General features: G+C 37.3%; 2 protein-coding genes across 2 annotated transcripts; one reads left to right on the forward strand and one right to left on the reverse strand.

Moving 5' to 3' along the window:
- The first annotated feature begins 6,338 nt into the window (after positions 1-6,338).
- On the forward strand, positions 6,339-9,478 carry LOC108780507 (retrovirus-related Pol polyprotein from transposon TNT 1-94). The gene is made up of 3 exons (XM_018548253.1): positions 6,339-6,946; positions 7,098-7,241; positions 7,393-9,478. Exons 1-3 carry the CDS (start codon positions 6,339-6,341, stop codon positions 9,476-9,478), a joined length of 2,838 nt encoding a protein of 945 aa, XP_018403755.1.
- Positions 9,479-18,963: 9,485 nt separating this feature from the next.
- Positions 18,964-20,199, reverse strand: LOC108780508 (uncharacterized). Its single transcript, XM_018548254.1, has one exon. It carries the CDS (start codon positions 20,197-20,199, stop codon positions 18,964-18,966), a length of 1,236 nt encoding a protein of 411 aa, XP_018403756.1.
- Between the last annotated feature and the right edge of the window lie 327 nt (positions 20,200-20,526).

A 20,526-nucleotide genomic window follows, 5' to 3' on the forward strand; every position in this document is an offset into this window, starting at 1 on the left:
TAGAATATTGATTCCGATAAAGATTTTCAGTTAATCTATTGTGATAGGATCTTTTTTATTGCCTTTTTGTGTGATATACAAATTAGTTTGTTGTACAATATGATCCAATAGATGCGAGGGGAATAAACAAGAAAATATCTCTAAAGGAGATGTTGCCGTTTCAGGAATGTTTAGGCCAAAATTTTTGGAAAATGGAATATCCGTTCTTGGTTTACTAACAGTTTCCCACATCTGATTCTTACACGAGTTTTATTGGACTGATTCAGTAATGTCATTTTCTCTTGACTCCTCATCGTCAGAAATATTATCTAAAATAGGAAGTGAATTTTCTGTAACTAATCTGGAATTCAGAACTTCTTCTTCATCATCATCAGAATTGCCAAGTCCATCTATAGATTCTGAATCGCTAGGAATATCGGTTACTTCTACTGGTTTCATCTTTCTCATATTTGTGATCACCGAAATAGAAATTCCAAAAAATGTGCAAGCTCTTGAATTTATAAAAACTAGGAAAGATTAAAAAACTACTTTTGCATGAAAAATAAAAATCAAAGTTTCATCGACATCGACCGACATGCTCGCACAGCGTTATCGAGATCGCTAGTATACCAAATAGAATTGCATCTTTATTACTTTCCAAGTTGAAATTTTTACTATGAGGGTAAGAAAATAACGATGTAATGATTTTATAAATTCACATTGTAATTTTTACTATTTTTGTACCGTTATTCCATTTTCCTACAGAAAAGTAGTAATTTTTACTACATTCGGATTTTCAGTGTACAAGTATCGAAATAACAATACAGTCCTGTTATTACTTTCAATATTTTTTAGAATAACGTTATCGTGAAACAAAGCTCAAAATTGCCAATAAAGAATAATATTATACATAGGTACTACAAAGCACGCTAATATCCGAATGCACATACAAAAAGTCACGCAACAACCATCTGTGCTGCTGCAGCACTTAGAGCGGTGACGTGCCTCGTAATTTGTTGCGTTGGGATCGCATAGAGCTAGATTTTTTGAATGCCACGTTCCTATATAGATTATAAGCACAGCAAAGTTCTATAAAGGTGGGCTATTTACATGCTGTTTCTGATCGAACAGCAATAGCTCAAGAGCTAGGAATATACTATACTATATATACCTTATGAATACGGTTGTTTTGCATGTATGAATTTACACCGCTATTATCGCCGTTTTGTATTTGATTCGCCGCCATTTCGAATACGCCATTTTGAATCCGCCATTTTGAATCCGCCATTTTGAATTTCGTAAATCTAATATCGGATTCATAATCAGCGACCTGGAAAGCACCCGGATATGTACTTTCACCAAAATTGTTACTTTTTCACATCTTTATGACCGCCATATTGAATCCGCCATATTGAATTTCCTAAATCTAGCACCGGATTCGTAATCGGCGACCCCAAAAACAATGCCATATCAAATTTCGAGTAATTAGCGTTAAAACATCGTTAATAATGAATTTTTCCGAAAAAAAACGTGATTTTTTCATATTTGTTTATTTATATAGCCTAAACAATTAACAATTATGTCTTCTTTGTAATTTTTATATGTTTCTTCATCACAATAGTAACAGAAAAAAGCAAAAAGACTGATCTGAATGCGTTAACAAGAATGTAAATAGTCAAAATTCAAAGAAATCCATGTGGTAACGTGGGTTACCACTATGACTCAAAGGGTTAAATAACTCTTTGAATTTTGTAAACATATTTTCGTAATCCAATAAATACTGAGGTAAATTTATTAATAAGAATTAATAATGCAAAATTAATTATGTATTCTTAAGTTATAATCTCCCTTCCAATATACGCACTCTTTTAAGTAAAATTATCTATATTGCGAGACTGTTTTAGGTAATCGGTACACAATAATGCTAATACCACAAAGAAGTATACTTTTGAAAATTAAAAATTATATTATATTAATGTCTTACTTTAATTAGGGCAAATTATACATCCATTAAACTTATAAAATAAATAAATATTTAAAAAATACATTAATAATCTTCTTTTGATCTTCTTTCGTATTTTAGAATTACGTTGCAATATTAATTTCCCGTCATTATAAACACAAAGAAAGAACAATTTTGTTGAAAATGTCAACACCAATTAGCATTTTTATAATAAGAATTAAGATAAACTATATTCAGCCAAATTAACACTGATATTTTAGTGACACTCATTTCACTATTTAGATTACATGTTATTTTGATATTATATTGTATTGTATTGTATTGTATTGTTTATTGCATATAAAATTTTACAATTATACACAAATGGCGAGGCGCCAGCAAATCTGCTGCTATAAAGCCTCCCAGTATAATAAAAGAAACAAAACAATTATTAGTAGCGCAAAAAGTAAAATTTAACATTATGATATTACAAAATTTTAAACAGTAATGCACGCAATATTGGCGGAGAGGAACATATTAGAATTCGAAACACAAATAAAATGAACAAAGACGAAAACACAGAGAGAACGTGTATGAACTGTGACGTGACACTTTGTGTCCGTCACTCGTAAGTGCATTGGCACGGAGATCCTGTGTCCTCTAAACTCGAAGGGCGAGGGCACAAGCGAGCGTGCCAAATTTATATCTTTTTTTTGTTTCGTTTTGTATATTCTTTTATATAAAATATTTAGTAATTTCAGATCTTTAAAGAACAATTATTAGTCACATTAGAGCGTGAGCGGTGGTTGTCTTAGATTCGTGTAATGTTGCCGCCTCACTCACGGAAGGAAGAAAGAAGACGTCGTGGAGGAAGCAAGAAACCACCAAAGAAGATTCCGATTGTGTCCTCAAGGAGCGCGGTACACGCAGGTCGTATTGTTTTGTAACCTCTGATAATTTGGATATTATTTGGTGATTGTCGCACCTTTATTGCAGACGACTCGGAGAGAGACGTGATAAGGGACCGTCTCAGCACGGCCCGAACATCGGCAGCCGCCTCCACTTCTGAGGAGAGCGATAGAAGACCGCTGATCAAGACGGAAGGCCTCGGCCAGCTAATTTGGAAAAGCGCGCCAGAGACTCAAAGGATACGCGACCCGCAGGACTCGCTGTGATTAGTCGCGGGGTTGCGCGACAGCAACAAGCCAATTAGAATAAAGAGCGGCCCGATAGGAGAGGGGCCTAGCGGCCTGCGTGGATCCGCGAATGCTCCCGATTATCACTTGCGCGGTGATCGAGTTCATGTAAAGAGGACACGGGATCTCCGGAGCTTTTGGGAACTGAGAATGCTGTCTACCGTTACCGAGAAAGTTAGAGGCGGAGGTTTTCCTCTGAAGGATCAACGAGGGATCGTTACGTGGTGAGGCGAGCGTTATCTTATAATTTGTGTAAAACCACCGATCACGGTATGTGAAATGCGTCTCGAGTGGATCGCGCGTTACTCGGTATTTCGTGTTAGAGTTCCCGATGTCGTATTCACCGCCTCAAGGCGTTTTAAAGTAATCGTTGCCGTAGGCGCGTGCCATTCGCTCGGACGCTGAGATTATTGAGAAGTATAATTATTGTTGTTGCTCGCCCTCGTTGCCGCCAAGTCACTTGTATAATTGTTAATTGTTGAGAATTCTTTAAAGCCGAGACTGGCGTTATTGCGCATTAGAGAACCGTTGCCGTCTAATGTAAAATCGTATGTTCTAATTATTCACGAAGTAATTATTGTTAACATAATAAGATCTAGATTTGGTCGCATATTTCTGCTCGGCGAATTATTGCCGAATTTACTTCGTTGTCGACGGCCAGTTAATAGTCGGTTTATTGTTATTGCGCCGCATATCAGAGCGCGGAAGGTCAACGCTGTAACGTACTTTCTTCCGAACACTTTTGTACAGTCTCTATTAAATATATCGATTTCTCTTTATTGTTATTATTAATTCTGGTGCATTTATTTCAGCCTCTCCATCGTTCTCCGACAATTTCCCCGCTAACCGCGAACCACTCCCCTCTGCCAATTCCGTTGGCTGAGCTAGTTGTTTAGTTCCGTCGCGAGAATCCGCGTAATCTTTAATTTCTTGTCCGAGCAATTTATCTAACGATTTGTGCGAAGAGTGGCACGCTCTCTCGTGCCTGGCGCCCAACGAATTTTTGATAGCGATTAAGATCTTTGCTGAGTAAAGTAACTTGTCAACTACTGTAAATTCTCGAATCACGAAAGAATTAATGAAGAACCGCACTATTGCTCCTTTAAGTATTTTGTATTCTAACGAAGAGCTTTCGCATAATTAGATTTCTTTTGGAGGACGCGACGAAGTTGTGCCGACACTCAAAAGTACGGTTACAATATATATATATATATACATGCACTCACGATATGACTGACGGAGAGAAACAAGGATACGTCCTTCCTCGACCACTGCCGGCTCGAGATATGTCATACATGTGCAAGTATTGTCGAACATATAGGAAATATCAAGGTTCAATCAATGTATTGATATGATTTGCATGAATTAGAAATTAGAAAAAGAAAATAGAGTCTAAGTAATTTATTATTAATATTAATATTTATTATTAATATTAATTAATAATAAATTAATTAAATTAATAATAAATTAATTAGAAACTACATTTCTAATAATTTTCTTTTATTCAAGATTTCTAATTTTATGAAAAAATACCGTAAAAGTACAGAAATACAAGAATACATGCAAGAATACGGGAATACATGCAAGAAAATACATGCGCCTCTCTTCAAATTGGAGAATAAATTCACGCTTCCGAATATGGCCTCTTCTTGCAAAGCGGCATATAGCAAAAAAATTGTAATTAAAATATCTGTGAAGGTGAATATTAAGATTATACGTAAATTTAATTACTTCTTGGAAATAAAACACATACATTTTGAAAGATATATTAAAGTTATCAAAAGAATCATTTGTAACAAGTTAATGGTATACGAAAATTTTTGAGAAATTTACAGCCGCTAAATGTGTACTTTCACGTAATAAAGGCACGAGTACTTCCTTTCCTTCCTTTCCTTTCCTTTCTCAGTAACTTCAATACAATCTCTCTGTGTCACGCGTGTCAATGTCAAAATCTCCGCGATGATGTTAGAATTACGTTGTAATATTAATTTCCCGTCATTTTATAAACACAAACAAAGAATAATTTTGTTGAAAATGTCAACACCAATTAGTATTTTTATAATAAAAATTAAGACAAACTATATTCAGCCAAATTGACGCTGATATTTTAGTAACACTTATTTCACTATTTAGATTACGATATTATATGTCATACATGTGCAAGTAAAGTCAAATAGGAAATATCAATGTATTGATATCAATTAGGAATTAGAAATTAGAAAAAGGAAATAGCGTCTAATTATAATATTATCGTGTACACACATTGTAAAAGACTTTTTTTTATTTTTAAATCGATTCATGTTTAAAATTTCTTGCTTGTTTGGCTATTACGTATACAATGAATTTAGATAACCAAAAGAATCATTGCCTTGTATATTATAGGAATACTACAACCATTATATTATAGTTTTTAAAACATCAAAATGTTTTGCAGCATTGATTATTATCATTTTTTAGTTTCTACAATTCTTTTAATGGTCCAATAAAATTATTTTCAGATCTATCAAAATTTTAAATCTTTCAGTGTACAGTCATTCTTTTCGTATAATAGGTATATTAAAATTTGTTGTCCATGATATTGCATTTCTAATAATTTTCGATTATTTGTTCAAGATTTTTAATTTTACGAGAAAATACCGTAAAAGTACGAAAGTTTTGGTAAATACGCGAAGCAAAGTAAAAAGTATTGAAGTTCATTTCAACGATGACATTGCGATTTTAATTCGACCGTTTATCGCGTCTGCCGAAATATATGTTCCATCAGTGACGATATTATCATATTTTTCTATGTCGAGACGCGGGTTATCGATACATGGGCTGTTTCGGAAATGGCGCACTTTCTCTGAGCCTCAGATATTGAAAGCTGTTAGAGTCACAGATCTTAATTGAAAACTCAGCTTTATATCCCTAGTTTTTTTTTTGTCTCTCATTGGTTGCCCTCACTGCTACACGCGTTACACCTCGAGCACTTATTATTATTCTCTCTGCGAGTTCCTCCTCCGCGTGTGATTCTGTTCGCTCGTTTTTTTCACTCTGTATATTATATAAAATAAAGCACTCTACCATCAGGTTATGGGCCCAGAGTGTCGCCAAGTGAAGTAGTTCGATAGAAGCGGACGATACACGTGCTTCGTGCAAGAAGTGACAAAAATTCGGTTCGGAAAGACTACGTGATAAAGAAACCTAACCGTCGTAAGGCATAGAACGAGATCGCCTCAAAAATGGCAAGTTCGTCATCCACGAATTTACCCGTGATAGAAAAATTGAAAGGTCGGGATAATTATAGTACGTGGAGGTTTGCAATGCAAACATACCTCGAACACGAGGATCTCTGGGAATGTGTAACTGGAGATAACGATAACGAAAAAAAGAACAAACGTGCTCGCGCTAAGATAATCCTGTGTACCGTAAATTACGTACACGTGCAAGATACTACCACGGCAAAGGAGACATGGGACAAATTGAAAAGTGCGTTCGAGGATTCCGGTCTAATGCGACGCGTCGGGTTATTGAAATTGCTAACGACAACGAAACTCGGGAACTGTGCAACGGTGGATGAATACGTGAATACAATAATCACTACAGCGCACAAATTAAACGGCATCGGCTTCAAGGTTAACGAAGAATGGATAGGTTCATTATTATTGGCTGGTTTGCCCGAAGAATACAAACCGATGATCAAGGGGCTTGAAAGCTCAGGAACACCTATCACTGGAGATACTATCAAGACGAAGTTACTACAAGATATAAAAGTTGAGAAAACAGGTAAAGTGGCAGACTCGGAGACGGCATTACATATAAAGACTCAGAAGAATAGATACAAAGGCAAGTATCGTGGTCCACGTTGTTTTTCTTGTAATGAATATGGCCACATATCCTCAGCGTGTACGAAAAATAAAGTAAAAGATGAAAATAAAAATGCAAAGTTCGAAAAAAAAAAACAAGGAAACTAAAACTTTATCTGTATTTTCTACGGGAAGCGTCAATCAGAAGAGTTGGTATCTGGATTCCGGTACTACAGCGCAGGTCACCATGAACGATGAGTGGATAAACAAGAAGTCTAGCTCATCTGGTGAACAAGTAATCACTGCCAACAAGGACACGCTATCAGCAATCAGCATTAAGTACAGGAGATGTCGATCTGAAAGTCATCGATGAAAATGAAGCCGTTAGTACAATCAAGGTTAAGGATGTTTTACATGTACCTGGAATTTCTGCCAATTTATTATCCGTGAGTAAAATTGCCCAAAAAGGATACAGCTTAATTTTTAATAGTCAAGGATGTCAGACAGTTAATGGCAAGATAAAAATTAATGGAGAAATTGTAACAGAAGCAATCGAAGAAAATAATATGTACCGTCTGTGTCAACCCGTACAAAAAATCCATTACGTCGGATCCGAAGATAAAGCGAAAATTTGGCACAAAAGATTAGGTCATATGAATCGTAAAAATATGAGCATGTTAACTCATGGTTACGTTACAGGAATAGATTACGAACGTCCGAGTAGCAACGTGTGTATATCTTGTGTGAAAGGAAAACAACACAAGCAGCCTTTTCAACCAAGTACAAGTCGATCCAAGGAATTGCTACAAGTGGTACATTCGGATTTATGCGGTCCTATGGAGACTATCTCATTTAGAGGCTCTCGATATTTCCTCACCTTTGTTGATGATTGTTCTAGAAAAGTCTTTGTTTATTTTTTGGAAACGAAGGATCAAGTACCTGGTACACTTGAAGAATTTAAGGTCCTTGCAGAAAAACAGAGTGATCGTCAGCTCAAGACTTTGAGGTCAGACAACGGTCGCGAATATATAAATCAAAGACTCTTGAAGTTCCTCAAGAACAATGGAATTAAGCATCAAACAACTGTTCCATACACGCCACAGCAAAATGGTCTAGCGGAGAGGATAAATCGAACCATAGTTGAAAAAGCACGTTGTTTACTGCAAGATGCCAGCCTAAGTAATGAGTTTTGGGCAGAGGCAGTAGCCACAGTTGTATACTTAATCAATCACTCACCAGCTAAAGGATTAAATGGTATAACACCAGAAGAGGCTTGGTCAAATCGGAAACCCGATTTACAGCATTTAAGGATCTTTGGTTGCAAAGCAATGGCGCACATCCCAAAACAATTGAGAAAAAAATGGGATGCAAAATCGAGTGAATATATATTCGTCGGATATTATGAGGACTCGAAGGCATATCGTCTCTGGGATCCAGAACACAGAAGTATTGTGAAAGCTCGCGACGTAATATTTTTAGAAAATACTAAAACTACGGTAAGCCCAGATCCAACTAAAAAAGAAGATTCATCACAAAAGGAACTTGTTCCATTAATCGACCTAGAAGATAACGCGCACATCGAACAAGAAGATCCTGCAAATGAAGAAGAGGACACTGAAGAAAATCAGGAAATAGTGAGGGTATCTTCGGAAGAATCCGAGTCAGATGATTCGGACTATGTAGACTCCTTGGAATCACTTCAAGAACAAACCTTAAGAAGATCCAACCGTGTCCCGAAACCCAAAAATTTCAGTGATTTCATAGTGTACAAAGCTGTTGTCATTTCAGATGACCCGGAAACAGTAAAAGAAGCGACAAAACGTCCAGATAGAAAACTTTGGATAGAAGCAATGCAAAGGGAATATGATTCGCTACTTGAAAACAAGACTTGGGATCTAGTGGATCTGCCACCTAGTAAAACTGCACTTACATCAAAATGGATCTTTAAAATAAAAAGAAATGCCAATGGTGAAATAGAAAGACACAAAGCTCGCCTAGTCATCCGAGGATGTTCGCAGAAAAGGGGCATCGATTACGAAGAAACGTATTCTCCAGTTGTTCGTTATGGAACTATCAGAGTATTATTTGCACTGGCCGCCAAGTATGATTTAGATGTGGATCATATTGATGCAGTTACTGCATTCCTTCATGGAGACCTCACCGAAGAAATTTATATGCGTCAACCAGAGGGATTCGTGATGAAAGGAAAAGAAGCGAAAGTATGTCGCTTGCATAAAGCCATGTACGGATTAAAGCAGGGCAGTAGAGCTTGGAATCAGCGGCTAAATACTATAATACAGCAAATCGGATTTACTCAATCTAAAACCGACCAATATGTGTATATTTATACGAAAGAAGATAAGAAAATAATTATCGCAGTCTATGTCGATGATCTTTTAATTTTTTCAAACGATAAAAAATTAAAAGAAATCACGAAGTCCAAACTAATGAAGCAGTTCAAAATGAAAGACTTAGGTGAAGTCAGACACTGTTTGGGACTTAGGATTACTCGTGACAGAGATGCAGGAAAAATCTGGATTGATCAGTCGGCGTACATTGAAAACATCGTCAATTGATTTAACATGAAGGATTGCAACAAAGCATCGACTCCGTTAGATATAAATCAGAAACTGTCTAAAGAAATGTCACCTACAACGGAAGAAGAAAAAGCAGAGATGACCAAGGGTCATCCGAATCGCGCATGAAGCGCGTAGACTGCATAGAAAGTCGTTCCGAGTTAACTATTGCGCGCTTCGAAAGCGCTTCGAGAGTACTTGTATTCCCCAGATTGTACTAACCGTACTGAATTCTTAGCACTCCACTCAGCGCATTGACTGCTTCTCTTTCGACCTGAGGCAGTTGATGCGTCTGATGCGTTCATGCGGTCTATGCGCATGATTTGTAATTCGGAACGAGCAACGAGTACCGGACAATACAACAATGAACGGACGAATATTTGCGATTTGCGATGGAACAGCGATTACAGCAATTGCATGATTTCCCGGTCTTATTAGAGGATAAAAATAAAGTATTAATTTTATTTTTAAATGAAGAGGATATGGCGAAAGTAAGCCAAGATAAAATTAATGGCATTATTCAACAAAAATTAAAAGGGCGAAGTAAGAGTCAGAAGTAAATTACATTAAAAATAATATTAAAATGTTAACATATTTACAATAGAAATATTACAAAAATTGCTTAACAATTGTTACGCGCAGCATGTTTTTAATTTTAACAATTGTTACGCGCAGCATGTTTTTAATTTTAAGTAACGGGCATAATGTTTTTAATTTTAAGCAATTTTTTGTAATATTTCTATTGTAAATATGTTAACATTTTTAAATTATTTTAAATGTAATTTACTTCTGACTTTTACTTCGCCCTTTTAATTTATGTTGAATACTTTCATCAAAATTAATGGCATATTATTTTACCTTGATTTATTTAATGTATAGATTAGACGTTATATTAATTAGAAATTACGCGATCGACGTAATCAATAATTTTTTCAACTCCAATTTGTTTCCCACGTGATTTATCTAGGTACTATTAATAAAAAAAATATTTTCTGCGTATCACTTAGAGATATGCCTTCGACTTCATTTTCACTATCGCTCGAGTCGGAATTGTCATCGGAACTTTCATCATTTTTCTTTAAAAGTATTAAAGAAGAAATTACAATTATTAGAAATTGTTTATTGACGCCGTCTTGTATAGCGTCCATCTTGAACTCGCATAGCTCGCACAGGAAACCGGTCCGAATTCATAAGCGCTTCATGCGTGTTATGCGCGCATTGAAAAAACGGAACAATTTCAAAATGTTGTGCATCAGTATTGCAGTCCACGCGCTTCATGCGCGACTCGGAACGCACCCCAAGTTACCATATCAGGAACTGGTCGGCAGTTTGATCTTCGCATGTCAAGGAACACGTCCGGATATTGCTCACGCTGTTGGAGTAATAAGCAGATTTAACAACAACCCAGGAAGAGTACATTGGTCAGCAGCCAAAAGAATATTGAGGTACTTGAAAGGCACGTCAAATCTCAAACTGGAATTTTCAAAGGATGGCGACTACCAACCACTGTTGCCAACTATTGGAAAGAGTTACCCGCTAAATTCTATTCGAAATACCGCCAAAAAATCGTCAGATATTTATATAAGTTTGTAATCACTTTTACGCACGTATTTATATATAAGATGCTAAAAAAGAGTGGTACATATATATGTATATAGAAGGAGAGAGAGAGACTCATGTTATATATGCCCTAAAGCACTTTCATGATTGGTCGATTCCGATTAAAGATCAAGCTAAGGCCGATATTTCATGTGTCGTACAACAAGGCTTTTCAAGCCTATTTATTGGTTGTAAAACAGAGAGATTCTCAGATCTCTCTGTCCTATAGCCAATCAATGTGCTTGAAAAGTTTGTCGACACATGAAATATCGGGCTAACAGTATAAAGTCGTCAGAATAAATTAAAACGACTGAATAACTGAGACGTAAATGTTTAATTCACTTTTCGAATATGTGTATATGTAACATATATAATTACTTATAACTAGGAATATACATATATATATTGTGACCGTACTTTTGGGGAAACGGCACAACTTCGTCACTTCATCCGCTGCTCTTTTTACGCGATAGCTCAAAAGATGGACACAATAATGTAATTAGCAAAAGTGCGGTTCTTCCTGAAATTTTATATGCTACGATATTCGAGCCGTACTAATTTTCGTTGGGCGCCAGGCACGAGAGAGCGTGCCACTCTTCGCACTAAATATTAAGATGTTACGCTCGGACAAAGAAATTACAGAGCAACGGAATTCGCGACGGACAGGCTCAGCTAGCTCAGCCAACAAAATTGGTAGAGGGGGTGGTTCGCGATGTGCGGGGAACAATGTCGGAGAACGAGGTAGAGGCAGACAGAAATAATTATACAGCAATTAATATTAACAATAACAAAGAGTTTCCTATTTATTTAATACGCGTCGATACATGAGTTGCCATAATCTACAGAATTCCGCGGTCGCGCGTCGACGACGAGTTTACTTTATTACAGAAGAGACGATCTCAGGGTCGTCGTCGACGGTACTTAGAAAGGTCCGACTCTCGAAACTTCCCGCAACCGACAGCCCAATGCTGAGCGGTGACACGCGGCTCGACTCTAATTCTTAAACAAACCGGAATCTCAACACGTAATACGAACGATATGACTTGGCAGTGACACGGGCGAGCAATAACGATAACTCTGAGCATGTAAATTCCTTACTTCGAGCGAACGGCCTGTGGGTATCGATAATAACAATGGCGTTAGTCTTTGCCGGTACAACTTCGGCCGAATCAAACCCGCGAGACTCACACACGCGACTCGCTCGAGACGCTCACAAAATAATACGCGATCGGTGGCTTTACAATACGATGAATAACGCTCGCCTCACCAAGATTTTCCTCCTCAGCAGCTTCCGAGATTCGCGCGAGAGCCGACAGCAGTGCTCGCCACCAGGAATGTTCTCGATGCGTCAATTAAGCTCGGCGAGATCCTGCGTCCTTCGTCAGGGCCAGTCACTGCTCAAGTGCCGATCGGAAGTACTCGCGGATTCACGCAGGTCGTCCGGCCCTCTCTTACCGGCCTCTGCTCTTTCTAATTGGTTCGCCGCGACCGCGTGACCCCGCGACGAATCCCGCGGGTCCTTGCGTGTCGCGGACCTTTTGGCGCTGTGGCGCGCTTTTCCAAAAAGGCGGAAAATGCTTTCTGGTCGCTCGAGGATCTTCCCGTGATCTCTATGGGTTACGGCGCCTCGGCGGAGGTCCTGCCTGTCGATCCGTTCCCGGCTGACGTCTCTCTCCGAGGCGTCTGCAATAATCGTGCGATAATTCACAGAAGAACGGCGGCATTACAGTAACAAATATGAAATAATACGACCTGCGTGTACCGCTCTTTCCGTGATTCCAGTCAAATTCCTCTGACCGTAATGTCTCCCTCGTAGCAGGCGACGTCTTCTTTCTTCTCGTGATGGGTGAGGCGGTCAAACACAGAGAGACTAAATAGCCACCGGCTTTGATCGTAATTAATAATGAAATCCGGGCTCAGGATCGTCTTAACGTTAGCTAAAACTTAACTAAATAGCGACAAGAAAAAGAAAAAAAAGAAAATAATACGATAATCGCAAAAAGAGAATAACAAAATAAGTAACACAATAATCGCCAAAAGACATAAAAATAATTAATAATGTCGCACATTCGCCTGTGCGCTCGCCCGTTGACCCTGAAGGACCCAGGATCTCGCGTTATGCTGTTTTTCTGGGTGACTGACAAAATGTCACGTCACAATATGTTAAACTTAATATTGAGTTTTTGCATATTCTATTTACCCATTTCATCTGTTGTAAAATTTTTCTCAAATAGATATAAGAACAAAATATAAAAGTTTTTAAAAAGTTATTTTATAAACTAAAAATAAATGTAAAACTTGTAAGAGGTCGCAGCAAATTTCTCTATTCAATATTGATCGTGATCCATTCGTCTTCATATGATCAATGACGTTCTCATTTTTGTCATCCTTGTCACCAACATATGCTATATTGGTCCCAATTAACTTTATGTACGAATTTGGTACCTCATAATCATGGCAACATTTATTATACCTTTTTAGACCATATCTAAAAACAATTGCTATTTAACATTTTCTATTTAAAAATTAAATTGCATCCATCTATTATCTTATATGTAAAATTGCATTAACCATTGCATTTTGTAATCGATTTCTAATCTTTGATTTAATAGATTTAACTGACTGAATGTTCGTTCAACATCAGCGTTTGACCATGGTAAAGAAAGGAGGGTTAATGCAAATTTAGCCAGATCTCCAAACGGATTATTATCTCCTGCATCTCTGTAGGCATGTACTTCCGCCCAAAATAGAGAAGTATTTGTCACGTTCATCCATTTGATGTAATTTATATTTTGGTATTGCTGAACTATTTTTTCCCGTATATTATGATCCTTCTCAAAAATTAAAACGGACGATATATCCCCTTTTACAGCTTTTAACACATTATTGACAGAAAATAAATCAATTTTCTTTAAAGTTTTGTAATTCTCAGGTAATCTAAAAATAATAATTATAAATTCACATACTATTGATCTTATCCTTGACATATCTAATGCTAATATATCATTTTCGAAAAAAATATATTTATAAACTTATTTTCAGAATAGAGCCATTACCTTTGTTTCAGTTGTTTGATGAGAATAATGATAAAATCAGTACATCTCATCCGGATATTTTTCTCGACTTTTTCATCTAATGTTTTATTTTTTTTACACTTTATTATTTCATTTTCAAATCTATAGCCTAAGTAGCACGTTCTGTCTATATAATTATCAAAATCTGTCGTTACGATGTCAAAAGTATATGTTGAATTTATAACTTTGTTTTTTAAAGAATGTATAACCATTACTAAATTATTCAATAATTTTGTTGGATCATTAATATTGCTCTGAAAGCTCTTATTTAATATTTGTAGTTCTGAAAGAACGGGTTTAAGAAACAGCAAGTATAAGTAATTAATATCATCCTTGTATATTTCGTACAAGGTATTAACAGTATAATATTTTTCAGAGTTTATTGTAATACTAAAATGTGTCTTCAATTCGAGCCATTGATCTAATATACGCGAAACTGCAACCTCAATAGACAGCCAACGTGTATCGCAAACTTTCGTAATTTTTAATGTCTCCTAAAATAATATAATTCTTCAATTTGATAGCTCTTAAAACGTCGATATACATTTTTTATTTAAATATAGTTTTAATTACCTTGCCATTATTAATTGTTTCGTATAATTGTTTATATGCGGACTGGCGACTAGAACTCATGCTGAACCAATTATACGTCTCATGAACTAAAAATTCTAAGTGTGTTGGAAGCACAGACTTCTATATATTAGAAGTCTGTGGTTGGAAGACATTCTTTACATGCGTAATTTATTGCTAACTGTATTGAATGACAGACACATCGAATAAGGATAAGGTCAGGTACATCTTTTTTAAGCTCAGTATATACGCTTTTATTGCAGCCAACCATCACAGAAGCATTGTCCGTTCCTATGCCAATCAAGTTTTTAATGTTCAATTTGAATTTCTCAAGCTCATTCTTCAAACATTTTACAATATCCTTTGCATTTCCACTTTCTAGGATTGCCATTGAAAGAAAAGTTGACACTATCTTTCTGTTCTTTTCACTAAAATATAAGATAACAATACCTGCAAATAAAAGGAGTTGAAAATGGAGAGTTCTTCACAAAAACTATCCCAAACTGAAGAGCTATCATAGTCGAGATGTCATAGACTTAGTCGATTGATGTCAAAATTAATAAATTTAATTATTGAATCGACCTGTCTCTTCTCTCTCTACTCTGAGAATATTCATATATACACAAATACTAACCTAAAAGTTTTGTAATGCTAATATCCGTTGATTCGTCGAGCAATAAACTAAATTTTGAATTACTGATGTCATTTTGTAAATCTTCAATAAAATGAGGAGCCAGCACATTTTTTATGATGTTGGTACACTTGGTTCTGTGCAACCTTATTTGAACGCACGACTCACTATCGTTAAATTTATTTTTACATAAGGCAGTTAAATGATCAATTGGCGCTATTGCGCTATGTTGACTAACGTATAATGCTAAAGCAGCCTCTTGCTGCTGTGTCTTAAAGGACGAAGGTTTGAACGGAAGTTTATTTATTTGTATGTGCGATTCACAGTTTGTTTTGTGCTTTTTTGTTTCAGCATGGGAAAGTAAATCGCTCAGTTTACATTGAATATTACACTTACAATATGTACATACAGTATGCTTGAGTTTTATTTGTCAATTCTTCCCGAATCCAATCCTTTAATTTTGGATGTATCTTCCATTCCAAGCGAAATTTTTGCTGATAAACTTTCGTTTTTCCCATTTTAATATAGGGTAAAATAGAGGGTAATCCTCTCAAAAATCGATAAAATTATACTTATTCGACGCGTTTTTTCATAAAACGAAAGAATCTGGCAGAATAAAGCATCGCTCTGCCCCGCGAACCGAGATATTAATCGTTAAAGAAATTAATTCAGATTAGGATTGTTATGATCACGTAACTGGTAACACTGGCTGCGTTCCGTTTTACGCATATGCGCGCATTCCCATATACGCCGGTATTCATAGTCAGTTCTTATATTCAAGACCGTCTTAAGTTCAGTCTTGAGGAGTTACGAACCAATCAGAGGGCCGCGTGACGCTCACTATATAAAATGCGCGTATATACCTGAAACGGAATCCAGCCACTGTGATGTGAGCATGCGCTACGGTCACATTTTCATTGCTTTAAATACAAAAATTCTTTGCATTAGCAGTGAAACAAAAATCGTTAGAAAACGCTAAAAATAAAATTAAATACCGTCAGAATTACCGCTAGCCGCATTTTTTAAATTTTACAGCTAGACAACCTTTAAAAATCGCTAGATCCAGCTGGAAAACCGCTAAATTGGCAACAGTGCTACCAACTTCAGGGTTATTGTGATGCAGATTGGGCGGGAGATCCGGATGATCGACATTCCGTTACTGGTTACGTTTTCGGGATGTCAGGTGCAGCAGTTGCTTGGAATAGGAAGAAACAAGCAACTGTAGCACTATCTACTACAGAAGCAGAATACATGACCATGTCTGCTGCCACACAGGAAGCCATGTGGTTGAAAAATCTTCTGCATGAGATCGACAAGGATTCGAACCAAGGAGCAACCATAATACATAGCGACAACAAGGGTGCTATGGAACTAGGACTGAATGGATGCTATCGGGCGAGAAGCAAACACATAGATGTCAGGCACCACTATGTTCGCGAGAAGATACAACAAAAACAGATTCAACTACAATTCATAAGAACGGATTCCATGGTTGCAGATGCGTTAACGAAGTCATTGACTGTTAAAAAATTTCAATTTTGTGTTGAGAGCATGGGTTTGAAATCCTGATTAAAAATAACCTTTTTTTCGTTTTAGTGAGGGTGTTAGAGTCACAGATCTTAATTGAAAACTCAGCTTTATATCCCCAGTTTTTTTTTGTCTCTCATTGGTTGCCCTCACTGTTACACGCGTTACACCTCGAGCACTTATTATTATTCTCTCTGCGAGCTCCTCCTCCGCATGTGATTCTGTTCGCTCGTTTTTTTCACTCTGTATATTATATAAAATAAAGCACTCTACAATCAAAAGCCAAACTCGAGGGATATCTGCCGAACATCTAATACATCTTATACAAAACCAATGTAAGGAATCCATCCTCTCATTCAACGACGCGTTTTTATCCTGCGAAATTAAAATTGGTGCATTGAAGATAGCTCAAATCATGACTGGATCTTAATTATATAATTTTTATAAAATCACTTGTACAGTACTCGTGCCTTTATTACGCGAGAGTATACATTTAGCAGCTGTAAGTTTCCTAAAAATTTTCGTATAAAATTAACTTGTTACAAAATAGTATTTAGTATATTAAATTGATTCTTTTGATAATTTTAATACGAGAGTAGAATAGCTAAGCGGGTTCTAACCCACTATGTGTTAGTGCGTGTATGTATATGGGGTATGTGTGTGTGTGTGTGAGGGGGCAGAGAGGGGGAAGTGCACACAGATACAGAGCCGCCACCAGGTGGCTCGCGTTGGTGTCGCGCCGGGCCCTAGAAGAAAGAGGGGGGGTAGTACGTCACAGAGGAGGGGTCTGCGGGAAGGGAGACTTTGTTCCTTCTCTCCTCCCACCTATTGTCTCTCATACCTATTGCGCTCTCTTTCTAACCCGTAGTTCTCTCTCTCTCCCACCCATTGCAGTCCTGTACTTACACTATTGCGCTCTCTTTCTAACCCGTTGCACATCTCTCTCTCCCGCCTATTGTCTCTAGTACCTATTGCGCTCTCTTTCTAATCCGTAGTTCTCTCTCTCCCACCCATTGCAGTCCTGTACTTACACTATTGCGCTCTCTTTCTAACCCGTTGCACATCTCTCTCTCCCGCCCATTGCAGTTCTATACTTACCCTATTGTTCTCTCTCTTCCTCTCGTTCCGTTTCCTTCTCGCACGCGATTTAATTAAACAGATATTTTCGAATTTTAAGATATGACTAAGCAATCAATTATTTTTCAGTGTAACTGCTATCGAGCATACCGTACAATATATCGTAAGAATGCACTCTAACCGTTTTTGTACCCCTTTTTTTGTCTATGGGGACGACGCCAATAATAACAATAGAGTTTATCTTTACGACTGCGATAAAATCGTCCCTTCGTTGAAACTTGTCGAAACATGTTAGAACGCGCTAATACTTAACTAGAGGAAAGACTTGGAGAAAAGAAATTAAAACATATTATATATATTTAAAAAAATTTCATATTTTTATTTATTTAAATTTGATACAATTCTTTTTGGCGTTGCGACCACCAATTGTATATTTTAAATACATTTTGTAACGCACAGTTCTTAGCATGTTTTACACATCGCATAGTATTAGTAACATCTAGATTATTCAGTGATTCTATATCTTCGTAATCGGCATCGAGGGTCTCAATGATCAAGTCGTCGCTGTCGAGTATATCGGCCAGCCATTGGCGTTTTTCACGTCCTTTAACGTACACAATAGCCTTATTGTCGCCTTTCCATTCCGCACCAATTACAGCCATTGTAATCAGACGTTTCGTCATGCTGTACGGTATCATTCCGTCTTCCCATTGCAATCCATGGTGATAAGCACCCAGCCAGGAGGCGCAATACTTTTCTGATTTTGTCAAGTAATTCCATGGTATGGGGCATGTAAAAATGTAATGAGAAAGAATGGTCCCTTCTCTCAACACCGCCACTTCCTTTGCGACAAATTTCTTTCCAACGATAAATCCTTGCAGATCGACAAACGTTGGTATAGTCATGACGAAGGACTTTTCGAGACTGTGCTCGATCACAAAAAAATCGTGGTTTTTATATCTTATATTGAAAGGGGGGAACATATTTTATTTTGCAACGTTGTAATTTTATGTAATCTTGCGCACTACGTTGGACATTGGGCTGTATTCGATCACGCGATCGTGTATGATGAGACAATAGGCAGTAGTATTCGCGGGTACATTCTCTTTGAATTCAAATTCTAAACGCACATCCACGGTGCCACTTTTGACGGACTCGTTTTGTCGAGAGCAGTCAATGATTACCATAGGAAACATTTTCCTAAAAGCATCTGTCTTGAATAACGTTTCACTTCTTTCGCGGAGGATTTGATAGTAAGATGTACGGAAGCGTACGAACATATCATACAAAATGGCGGTTCTGTTTTTGTCAAAGTCTAGATTTAGATCATCGTATGGAAAAAATTCAGAATTCAGATAGAGTTTCACGTTGGTTAATTTACAATTGTCGAGGAAAGTTTTGTGTACTGACATGTTGTTTTTTTTATTAGTTTGCAGAGCAAAGATGACGTATCGCGGCTTTTCGAGCTGAGTCGCAGTCTTGATAGCCCACGAGTGCTTCGTCGTGCTCGGCAATAGAGGATACTCGTACAGATCCCACGAACGGAAACTCATACTCAGATATCGTCCGTTCTCCAAGATACGCAACATAGACAGTTTATTGACTTCGTTCAACGTAACATGAGGCATTCGCCACTGTATCTTGAACAGTTCAAGTTTCGGCTCTTTCGCTGCATCTCCCACGATGCAATTATTGTCGTTGCGCGCTCGTATCAAAATCAATTCGTGACGCGCGTTAATTACCACACGTTTGTAATCTTCGCAAAAGCCAAACAACATGTGCAACGGTACGTAAAAACTAAAATATCCATCCTCTGTTACTAATCTTCTTACATCGTAATCAAACACCGGATGTACAAATCCGGCATTCTCCATTTGATGTGTGAAGTCAGCTGAATGCGTTGAATAGCCCTTCAAAAGAGTAGTTATTCCAACGTTTCTATTACGATCAATCTCAGAACCATTGAGTTCGTATCGAATTTCCTCAAACATGAACGCCACGCAATTAATTCCAAGCTTTGGCCGCTGTTCCGCATTTTCTTCTTCTTTTGACGTAAGTCTTCCTTCGACATAGAGACAGCTTTCACAGGGTAACGTGTATAAATCCTGCTGTTGTATGGGTATCCTTATTTCATCGCTATGTCCAAACGTTGTGTTCACGTACGGATTGTACGTGTGAAACTCATACTTGACGATGCGATCGTCAAAGATCGGCTCGCCTCTAATATCCAAAATATCAGCCATCTCAAATATTTCGTACGACAAAGCCCAATGATTGTAAAAATTTAACGTTCGACGCAGTAAGTTTCTTTCTATTGAACGATCGAATGTTTTTAATCGCCACCGTCCCTCTGTTAAAAATTATGTCTCTCGTCTGTTTCGTTTGCTCGTTCAAAACAAGCATCTCACGTTATCGGTGTTATATCACTTTATCGCTATCGCCTTCGCACGTGTAATCTAACGGTGATCTCCTCTCCGCGAAAATTGAGCAATCGTCCGTCTTGATCCACAACGCGAACCGTCAGGTCCGTAATGCTCCGTACGATGATCGGAAGGTAAATGATCTGTGCA

Source organism: Cyphomyrmex costatus, unplaced genomic scaffold (assembly GCF_001594065.2).
Source record: "Cyphomyrmex costatus isolate MS0001 unplaced genomic scaffold, Ccosl1.0 scaffold701, whole genome shotgun sequence".
Taxonomy (NCBI): domain Eukaryota; kingdom Metazoa; phylum Arthropoda; class Insecta; order Hymenoptera; family Formicidae; genus Cyphomyrmex; species Cyphomyrmex costatus.